An 11,686-nucleotide genomic window follows, 5' to 3' on the forward strand; every position below is an offset into this window, starting at 1 on the left:
AACGCGCGTTTTTTGTTTATTTATTTATTTTTTTTAATGATTGGGGGGATGGGAGGGGGACTTACGGTTCACGCCTTGGATTTGTGTCCCCTGCTTGTGGTCTTTTTGTCACATCAGGACACGAAAGCACTGGCAAACTAAAAACAACAGACAAACCAAACAGAGACAACAAACATTCATGAAAAGCAAGTCAAATACGTTGAAATAAAGAAAGGACAAACGAAAGGAAAGACAAAGCGCTACGAAAAATTATAGCCAAACAACCAGAGACAGAAAGTAGACCAGAAAAAAAAGAAAAAAAAAAGAACAAAGTAAACGGAATTAACAAACAAACAAAAAGTAAGACACCCCCCCCCCCTTCCGCAAACCGCAGGGTAATCAAACATTGCACAATCCAAATATTTTTTTTAAAAGAGATAACTTCCAAATAACGTTATATATTGACCGACCCAGACACTCCATCAAGTAGCCTAATCTCGTGGTCACAAGCGCTTATTCCTGTTTGAGTTTAAGGGAAACCGTGCTAGTCATTCTTTAAAACATTCTGGGGTGGCTATATGGTCGTTTTTAAGGACAAGCGGGCTGACCCAGATTTCGGCGGTTTCCAGAAATCTAGAACCGCACCAAAAGTGGGCATTGTCCTACCTATAGAAGTTTGGTTTCATTGGTGTGTATATTTGTTTACTTATAGAAAAAAGTCTCCTTGTCTTTTAAAGAAAACTGAACCAGTCGATTTTCTCGAAACAGCACTTTTAGGGATAGCCCTCTTGTGCTTAAAAGCGAACATATAAGACTTTGTTATACGCTCACTTCGGCGCTCTAGTGCGGTCAAACATTCGTAGCGTAACTTGTTGTCAAATGTCTCCTCAACTCTCCACCTTTTGCACAGTGACCTGTATCAATTTGTCTTAACAGATCAATATTTTTGTAAACTGTTAGCTCTATTCTAGAAAATGCAACAATAAATACTAATTAAAAATCCCGATGGGTGGTTTCTACTGATTTTAAAAGGTTTACTGCAAGGGCAATGACGCGTAGAAAAGCAAGTCCGCCATTTTTTTCTTATCGTAAGATTATCTTTATTGAACTCATTTTTTAAAGAACTTTTAGTGCAAAAAGTGTTCACTATAAAATTATTTTCTTATAACTAGTTTTGCCATTAAAAAGTGTAATGGGGGAGCTGTGTCGTAAGCCATATGTGGATGCAAAATGTGTGTGAGAAGTGGGAAGTTCTGTCAACAATATTTGTATTTTTCGCGTGAAGGAGACTTGTAGTATTTTATATAAACAAATGTAGAAAAGTTTTTAAATCTAATCTCAATTGCTGTTGGAAAATATGAGTAAGATAAGACAAATTGATACAAACTGCTGTGCAAAGTATGGATGACAATAATTCAACCGTTAAAAAGATATTTGAGGATAAGTTGCGCCACGAATTTTTGACCGCACTGTTGTTTTTATGTGGTATAGATCTGTGCTGTCTGTTTATCATTCAGTTCTCCCTAATCTCTCCTCCTTCTTTTAATGTTTGTTACTCTCTTGTAACACTTCTAATCTTCGGCACTTTTATGACCTTGTTGTGTTGCAAGTGCCGTTGCACTCTTACTAAAACAAAAAAAAACCCAAACCTCACAAGACAGCCCCTGAAAGGCGGGTGGTGGGAGGGATTCGGACTCAGGTCTCCGTACACGTCGGTCTCTCACAGTGCCATCTGATATATAACTGTGCCTGTCACTGGTGCCTAACATGTCCGTCTCTCACAATGTCATCTGAGACAATACTCTGCCTGTCACAGTTGCTTAGTGTTGATGATGTGCTTATTTTTACCCCTTTCTCTTTCAGAAACTTCCCATCAAAAATGGCACCCTGGCATTTGGTTTCTGGCGAGACCCTCCAGTCCCAGTACAATTTGGCATCTACGTCTTTGATGTGCAGAACCCAGATGAGGTCATCGCTGGAAAAGAAGCGCCTTCAATTGTAGAAAAGGGCCCGTATGTCTACAGGTAAGTAAGTCTCACGAGTTGAATTCCTTGCCAGCTTCAGTGTTATTCGATGTTGGTTATCATCCCAAAGGCTGAGAGAAAGGGTACGCAATAATGACCATAACTTCCCTTTTGGTTGTTGACTCTCATTGTACCTCCACAGAGAGTAAGTGTGGGTGGTTGGCGGGTGCTCTGATGTGGTTTGCTTCTTCTTTCCTATCAAACATCTATCGTCTTTATTCTCCCCTCCTTCTTTTTTGTGTTTGTTGCTCTCTTGTAACACCTCTAATCTTCGGCGCTTCTATGACCTTATTGTGTTGCAAGTGCCGTAAAACCCTTACTAACACTAGAAAGAGAGTAAGTGTAGCATGGCACAGGTTTAACGGCCCTTTTAACAGAGTAAACTTATTTAAAAGGTGGGATCGCCCAATTTAGCGTCTCTCGCCGATAGAACCGGGTGGAATAGCCGGGGAGCCTGAAAACCCTCCTCAAAACAACCCAAGTTCAGAACGACCCGTTGGAGTTCGAATTAAGGCCATATAGTCCGTAGTCCAGCAAGATACCAGTTGAGCTGACGGTGCGCCCGCCCGTCGATCAGTATATTATAGGAGTGCACCGAGAACCATGTAATGTTATTAGTAACACTAACCTCTCCCCCTCTCCTCCTCAAAGATTTCACTGTATGACAGTCTTTCTTCAAATGGTATTATTGTTATTAGTGCAGCCCAAATAATAATGGTGATAATAGTTTATCACTATTAACCCTGTTGTCATTTTAGAAGAGCATTAAAAGTAAAGACTTGGATACTGTTTCGACACATTTCTGGTTATTAAAATAGAGGTTCATTGTTTCCACCCGATGGAATTTTTCAGAAAGAGTATTAATAAAAGGAAAAAAATGGCACCAAAAGCGTCCATTTACAATTAATGGTACTGCTTAGATAGTGCGTACAAGAAACGTCGATCATGGGTGGTTGGCGGGTGTTCGGGTGTGGTTTGCTCCTTCTTTCCGATCATACAAGTGTCGTCCTTATCCTTTCCCCTTCTTTTTGTGTTTATTATTCTTATGTAACATCTCTAATTTTCGACACTTATATGACCTAATTGTATTGGCAAGTATCAGAATGATTTTTTTGAAAGCGAAGAAACATCGTTCTTGTAGCCGTGCTGTCGACCGTTGGAGTATCATGACTGACTCTCCACTAATCTCATTCCACTCCTTTCGATTGTTGGACTTGTGTGGGTCTTTGGAGAGCGCCGCTGGTAGGTGCTACTTCTTTACTTTCCCTCAGTTGTTTCTGTTCGTGCCTTCGTCTGTCTTATTTTTTTTTTCCAGCACTAAAAATTGACCTTTAATTCTGTCGATGTGCTTCCCTTTACTCAATCAAGCAGACAAACAAAAGCACGGATGACTTTCCACTAAACTCATCCCAGCCCTCTTGAATTATGGTCTTGCTCATAGTCTCTTTTGTCTTTATACGTGTCCTCTCTTAAATGTGCAGGTTGTCGGTGGGTGCCGCTGGTAGGTCCTACTTCATTACTTTCTCACTGTTGTTTTTGTCTGTCTGTCTGTCTGTCTTACCTTTTTCTAGTACTAAATGACCATTATTGTGTCAATGTGCTTCTTTTTACTCAAACTAACAAAAAATCGATGTCTTAGATGTGATCCTCCCATCGTTTCTTCTCCTTCTGCCTCCTGAAGGAGAGTAGTTGATAGTCCGATAGTTCACATTATGATCTCGCGACGTGTGGAAACTTTTTCAGCTTGCGTCTATCTAGTCGACTCCGCTGGGTTCACCGTGTCGCTGAATTCTCCCTAGGCCTATACCTTCTAGTAGTATAAGGTTTTACGGCGCTCTATACCTTCTGTTTTTGGTGGTTGGTGGGTGCTCTGGTGTGGTTTGCTACTCCTTCTATCCTATCGTACATATCTATCTCTTTAAATCTCTCCTTCTTTTTTGTGTTTGTTACTTTCTTGTACCACTTCTACCTCTCGTGACCTAGAGGTTAAGGTGTTGGCGTCTCACTCAAAAGGTCCCGGGTTCGAATCCGGGTAGCGACCGAAAAATTTTCTTCTTTAAATTTGTCTCCTTTCACCTCATTTCCTTCTCTCTAGCAATGTTCTGTCGTCTGCTTTCGTCTCCACTTTCTGCCCTCACCCCCTCACCCCCTCACCCCCTCACCTCCTTTGCTCCTTCCTCTGGGCTCCTTATTCTTTCTGCAGCCTTTCTACTGCTACTCCTTCGCTTCTTCTTACTGCAGTCTTTCAGCCACACCCCTGATCTTCTGGTAGGGAAGGTCTACACCTAGCCTTCTCGGACAAGGGCGAAAAATCTCGGAGGGCCCGTGTGCAAGTTGCGCACGTTAAAGATCCCTTGGTGGTCTAAAATCGATAAGAGTAGGCTTCGGCCGCCACCCGGGCAAAATTCAAAATTTCCTACTAACTGAAAATATTAGGTGTGTCCCGCGCGCTCATATGACCTTATGCAGTTGCGAGCGCCGTAAAACACTCTACTATAAAAAAAATCTACCTCTAATCTTGTGTTTCAAGTGCCGTAAAACTCTTACTAAAACAAAATAATACCTTCTGTATTACATGTGCGATCTTTGTTGGATACACCTTGCAGTCTTCAATAACATCACTTTTCAAGACTCTTTGAGTCTTGAGTGTTAAGCTGTACTGTCAATGCCCACGACACTCAAAAGCACACAAAAAGATGAAAACACAGGAGATAATGCATCTTTGATACATACATTTTTTAAGCATAGTTGTTTTTAACCCCTCCCCCCCCCCTCCCCCCTCCGTGGACACACAATTTCGAACTTTTAGCGAAGCGGACTTCCGACCCAGGCTATCAGGGCCAACCCAGTCTGAGAGGAATACAACATCCCATCAGAAAGATCGAGATACTCGATACAAATGTTCCTCCCCCCGGGAATCGAATTCGGGTCCCTTAAGTGCGACAGCGAAACACCTAACCGGTACACAACTGGCGCACGTTCGTTATATCTGGGCACGACTGTATATGTGCTGACACTATGTACTTCTCATGCTCTGCGTTCGTTAATTTCACTAGATCTACGAAAGTGTCATGGGTGGTTGGCGGGTGTTCTGGTGTGGTTTGCTCCTTCTTTCCTGTGAAACAACTGTCGGCTTTATCTCTCCTTCTTTTTTATATTTGTCCCTCTCTTGTAACACCTCTAATCTTCGGCACTTATATGACCTTATTGTGTTGTAAGTGCCGTAAAAATCTAACGAAAACTAAAACTTAACGAATATGTCATTTGTTAGCTGGTGTCTGCGTTTTCAGCTTCTTGCGTCTGTTGCTCTCTGTTAGAGTCTAATAATTAACCATCGACTATGGAAATTGCTGAGATGACTGTAAATGTTTTACGCAGCTGACCGCCCCCCCCCCCCCCCCAGAAATAAATAAATAAATTAATAGATGGGTAGATAGATAGATAGATAGATAGATAGATAAATAGATAGATAAAAAAATAAAATAAATGCTTAACAAATGAATAAATGATAGTTATAGATAAAACAATTTTAATGAATAAAATTAATATCAGATATTTAACACAAAAAAGAAAGAAACAAACAAACAAACAAACAAACAAACACATTTTTACAAGATAAGTACATTTTAAAAATAGAAATAAATAAAAAGAAGTAGAAGTAAATAAATAAATAAAAAGAAATTGGACTAAACAAATAAATAGAAATAAATCTATGAATAAAAAGAAATAGAAATAAATAAATAAGTAAACAAAAAGGAATTGAAATAAATAAATACAGAAATGAATAAATGAATAAATACATAAATGAATAAATGAATAAAGAAATAAATAGAAAGAAATAAATAATAAATAAAAAGAAACAGAATGAAATAGATTAATAAAATGAAACAGAATTAAATAAATAAATGAATAAAAAGAAACAGAATGAAATAAATAATAAATAAATAGAAATAAATAAAGACAAAAAGAAATTTATTAATTAAAAAGAAATATAAATCAATAAATATAAAACAGAAATAAAATAACATGCAATCCACTCACAACGAAGATCTTTAAGGGGTGGACAGCTTCGACCCTGCTCGTAGGGCTAATCTTGGCTCAGTGAAGTACATCGACCCAGTATAAAGACATGAAGTTATTGCTTCCTCGTTGCTAATCAAACTTTTTTTTTTTTTTTTTTTTTTTTAAATGGGTGGGGATGTGGGGGGAGGGGGGGGGCAGGGGTCAAAAGCGAACTCCCGTATTACTTTACTGCTGCTCTGGAGATTTTGTTTTGTTTTGGTAAGTGTTTTTCGGAGCTCGCAACTGCGTAAGGTCATATGAGCGCACGGTATACATTAAACATTTTTGTCGTTTGTTAGGAATTAATTTTGAATTTTGCCCGGGTAGCGGACGAAGCCTACTCTTATTGATTTTGGACCACCAAGGGATCGTTAATGTGCGCAACTTGCACACGGGACCTGCGAGATTTTTTGCCCTTATTCGAGAAGGCTAGGCGGTACTTCTTACCTACCATAAGTCTGTCCCCGTCGTTTTACGCAAGACACATTCTGAAATTGTGCAAACTGAGCCCCAAAATGTGAAATTATGCGATTCTGTTAATTTTAACAAAGAAGGATAAAGGAAAATAATCAGAAATTATGCCAAAAATTATCAAATTTGGCTAAATTATGAGGGGTGCATAAAACCAGGGGGACAGATAAGTGCAGGGGTGTGGTTGAAAGACAGCAGTAAGAAGGAGCCAATAAGTAGCAATAGAAAGGCAGCAGAAAGAGTCAGAAGCAAAGTGTGTGTTGGGAGGAGGGGGGGTGGAAGGAGGGGGGGGGGGGGGGGCCGAAATTTTTGATTAAAAGGAAAGCAGGTGAAAGGAGAAAATATTTGAGAAGAAAATTTTCCGACGCTGCCAGGTTTCGAAACCGGGACCTAATGGATGAGAGATGAACACCGTAACCTCTAGACCGCAATAGCCCCCAATAAAAGGAAATAAACGTTTAAAAACGAAAGGGAAAAAAAGAGGAATTACATAGATATATAAATATTATATAGATAAATAAGTAGGTAAACAAATAAATACATAGATTAAATAAATCAATGAATACATAAATAGTAAATAAATACATGTAGATAGATAAATAAATAAATAAATAAATAAATAAACCGCTCGGAGGGCTAATCCTGACGCAGGAAAATTCACTGTCCCAGTAAAAAGACAAAAGACACTTTGTGAAGTTACTACTTCCTTGCGTCTAACTGGACTTTTATTTTTATCACTGATGCTAATTCTGTAGATGCTGGTTATATATCATATCTAATACATACCGTAGTTTTGATCACTGTTATCAATTCTTTTAGACGATGTTGAAAGAACGCTTGGACATTATCCACTAGATCTTGGACAAAAGCCAATGTTGCTCCCCTGAATAAAATCCTGGACAAAAGCCAATGCTGCTTCACTGAAGAATATAAACAATATCACCGAAGAAATAAAAACCGAAAAAAACCCACTCACAAACAAAATCCAGATAAAACAGCACATATGAAATAACAGGCTTGTCAGTAATAAATGCTGAAGTCTTACATACATTCAAATTAGGAATATCAGAGAGGTGGATAAAAACACTTTTTAACTGTGTCTTCCTAAAATAATCACCACACACCATTGAACAAAGCCTAGCAAATGGCCTTTGATACCAACAGTTACAAAACATGAATATGACATCATAAAGCCTTTGTGTGTACAGAAATGAAAGCAGGAACGCGAATGTCACGTGGTTTCCATCACAAGACTTGTCTTCCCAAACTTGCGAAATTGGTGTAATGCCGTAGTGCAGTTTTTCATTGTATAAACCAAGCAACACAGCTGTAGGTCCTGATGAATTCTTAGTGACATATCTGCTGTTTTTTGTCTGCTTATCTCGTTTTCCTGCACACTTCATGACACTTAATCGTGCCGATGTGTCTGTCTTTTTCTCAAACTAAAAACTGAACTTCGTGTTGTGCTGAATGCCCCAAAAGCTGGACAGATTTTGGGACGCCGTATCATCAATCTTTGAAATGCAAAGGGGTCATTCTAACCCTCTTTCTTCCCTACGTCCCATAGTTCTAACATGGTGACTGCCTGCTTATTCATTCGCCGCACCCTTGTTGCACTCAGATGTCGCAGTTATCTTTTCTATGTTATATCTCAGTTATCTTTTGACACTCTGAAGACTTCTCTGAAGGGTTGCTCCGTTGATGTGGACGAGTTGGAGGCTTTCTGTCTTGACCGATCACAACAGCGTAAAGTTGTGACTTGTGTGGCTGCAAATTTTGTTTTGTTTTTGTTTTTAAGGGACAAAAAAACAAAACGACAAAGCCTGTAAAGTAGATCAGCCAGAGATCATGAAAATCAAGTCAGTCAAATCCTGACTTTGTTGACGCTGTCCCAACAGCCCACACTTATTGTTCTGTTTGTGGACAATTCGCCTAGCGAAAAATAGCGCTTGATGTTGACATGAAATCAAGACAGCAAAACTGGAACGGCGTTACCGATCAACGAGTCTTATTGTGCACAAGGAATAATAATAATAATAATAATAATAATAATAATAATAATGATAATAATAATAATAATAATAATAATAATAATAATAATAATAACAATAATAGTAGTAGTAGTAGTAGTAGTAGTAGTAGTAGTAGTAGTAGTAGTAGTAGTAGTAGTTTATTTTGTTTGTTTTATTTGTTTTATTTATTTATTTGTTTGTTTGTTTGTTTGTTTATTTATTATTTTATTTATTATTTTATTCTGAAATAAATGCACTGAGAATTTGTGCATGAGTTTGAAATGATATCAACATCCAGGAATATTTTCTGCCCAGAGAAAAAAGAAGACATGGCTGTTTTCATCTTTGTGGTGTGTGGGTTTAAAATTTTTTTTATTGAAAAGGCCTTGCGCTGGAATGTCAACGATTTAGAATGGCGTAATCTTAATGTAATAAGACCATTATAATATTACGCTTTAGTTCACACGTATTTGAGAATCTCACAAACTCTAAGCAGCATGAATGTTTTTTCCACTTTATAAATGTTGGTGGGTTTTCTTTTTGCGGCCCCATCGACATACATTAGGGTATTTAGGAGGCATGTCAAGGCCCCGCCGATCTACATTAGGGTATTTGATTTAGGAGGCATCTCATGGCCCCGCCGATCTACGTTAGGGTATTTAGGAAGCATGTCAAGGCCCCGCCGATCTACATTAGGGTATTTAATTTAGGAGGCATCTCATGGCCCCGCCGATCTACGTTAGGGTATTTAGGAGGCATGTCAAGGCCCCGCCGATCTACATTAGGGTATTTAATTTAGGAGGCATCTCATGGCCCCGCCGATCTACGTTAGGGTATTTAGGAGGCATGTCAAGGCCGGTCTGTGCTAAGAGGGGGACAACCACGTTCCAGTAAAAACCACAGAGATTCACGTCGTTTAAAACACCACTTAGAGGAATCAAACCCAATTCTTCTGCGTGCGACTTCGATGCGTGTAGCTGATAGACTAACCACAAATGCCGGCAACTAGACGTCGCCTCAGAACTATTTTGTCACTTAAGTACACTTTGGGGAAAAGATAGTTCTGCTCCGACGAAGAGTGTGATACATTAGCCAGAAGTTATGAAGTAGTATAAAAAGGCATGTTTCACTAATTGTTCTGTAGAGTTGAATGACGTGTTGTACTTACTTACTTACTTGTTTGAGAATAGGCGTCATTGCAGGCGGCTCAATTCCATAGCTGCCCCTCCCTCCTCTCCATGATCCATGAAAGGGTCTGCCTACTGATCGTGCCAGTTAACATCTGGTTGGATGTTCTTCAACTTACTTTGGTGACCAAGTCTTGAGCAAGTAACAAACACACAGCACATCTTAATATTATGCCCCCCCCCCCCCTTTTCCGCATGGTGATAGTGAGCCTGGCCAGACGAACTGACCCCACGGGCAGAATCCAGCCAACGGACCGTAGTTTGGTAATCCCTGGTAGAGAAAGACAATTTTAGTTCCGAAAGGATGAATTTACACATGTTCGCTTTTAATCACTATATAGTGGGCTATCCCGAAAAATGCTGTTTTGAGAAAATGGAAGGTAAAGTTTTTGCCCCTTGCTCTGTTGTTTTTGGGGTTTTTTAAAAAGACAATGAGAGTTTTCTCTATTACCAAACAAATATACACACCAATGAAATCTAACTTCTCTGATAGGTAGGGCAATTCCCACTTTTGGTGTAGGTCAAGCTTTCTGGAAATCCCCGAAATCTGGGTTGGCCTGCTTGTTCTTAAAAGCAACCACATATAAACACCAACACAACACAATCTAATTCATCTTCTGTGTGCGACGGTAAAACATCATGTAACGGTTAAACTTACCCAAACGCCGGTAACAAGAGTGTGGTACGTTAGCAAGAAGTAATGAAGTCTGTAATAGAAGCATATTGTTTCGTTTGCTGTGTTAGCCAAGAGTTGAAAGACGTATTCAACTTACTTTGGTAAGCAACGCCTTAGCACGTTACACGCAACACACAATCTTCGATGTTTTTTCTCTCCCCTGCATGGTGGCGTGCCTGACGAACTGACCCCACTGGCCGAATATGGCCAGTGGACTGTAGTTCGGTAATCCCTGATTTAGACGGATAGTTTTAGTTCCGAAAGCTTTGGAAACGGGGATGGAATTAATTATAAACACGACATGATGTCGGAATTTCCTCATCTTCTAAACTGGAGCGGATGAGCTCTTTGTCCTTGTTGCAAAGTCTAGTCGTTTTTGGTTTTTTTAATGTTGTCTTCCCATAGTTTCCTCTGTCTGTTTCTTCGTCTCCGTTCGTGTGTTGTTGTTGTTGTTGCTGTTGTTGTTGTTGTTGTTTTATTCTGAAGGGCAACATACTGGATGTTTATATGGGAAGGGCTTCCGCGTTGAATAGCATGCATGGGTCTCTCAACGTCCAATTTTGGCCGTGGGTGTGTTTAGAAGGTGCTCATGCGTTGTTCACGCCCTTCTTTTTTATCAAACATCTATCGTCCTTATCTCTCCTCCTATTGCTTTTAATGGCTCTCTTTACAGGCTCTTTTGTAGTGTAAAACATTTTCTTTGTCACTCATGTGATCTGTGTCGCAAGTGCCGTAAAACTTTTAAACGTTTTAAAAAAAATTCCGAACATTTTTGCTCCTGTTATGTTCACCATAGACACGGATGGCGACAGAGATGCCCTTTGGTCAACGTCGGCCTACCATTAAATATGCTGACGAATGAAATCCATTAAAAAAAATTAAGACAAAGCAGTACTGGGAAACTTTAAAAAAAAATCTTCAATACAATTATTGTGTGTGGGTGTGTTGTTGTTGTTGTTGTTGTTGTTGTTGTTGTTGTTGTTGTTGTTGTTTTACTCTGAAGGGCAGCATACTGGATGTTTATATGGGAAGGGCTCCCGCGTTAAATAGCATAGCACCTTCTAAACACACCCACGGCCAAAATTGGACGTTGAGAGACCCATGCATGCTATTCAACGCGGGAGCCCTTCCCATATAAACATCCAGTATGTTGCCCTTCAGAGAAAAACAACAACAACAACAACACATGTATATGTATGTATGTATGTATGTATGTATGAATGTATGTATGTATGTATGTATGTATGTATGTATGTATGTATGTATGTATGTATG

At 39.3% G+C, this 11,686-nt stretch overlaps 1 protein-coding gene across 1 annotated transcript in view; it reads left to right on the top strand.

The window, feature by feature from the left end:
* Nucleotides 1-1,842: 1,842 nt before the first annotated feature.
* Nucleotides 1,843-11,686, top strand: part of LOC101850324 (lysosome membrane protein 2) — a gene marked incomplete at its 5' end in the record, with an annotated part of 42,112 nt that continues 32,268 nt past the window's right edge. The window contains 1 exon segment of the mRNA XM_013081250.2: nt 1,843-2,003. Within this exon segment, the coding sequence (XP_012936704.1) occupies nt 1,843-2,003 (161 nt within the window).

Source organism: Aplysia californica, unplaced genomic scaffold (genome assembly GCF_000002075.1).
Source record: "Aplysia californica isolate F4 #8 unplaced genomic scaffold, AplCal3.0 scaffold00122, whole genome shotgun sequence".
Classification (NCBI taxonomy): domain Eukaryota; kingdom Metazoa; phylum Mollusca; class Gastropoda; order Aplysiida; family Aplysiidae; genus Aplysia; species Aplysia californica.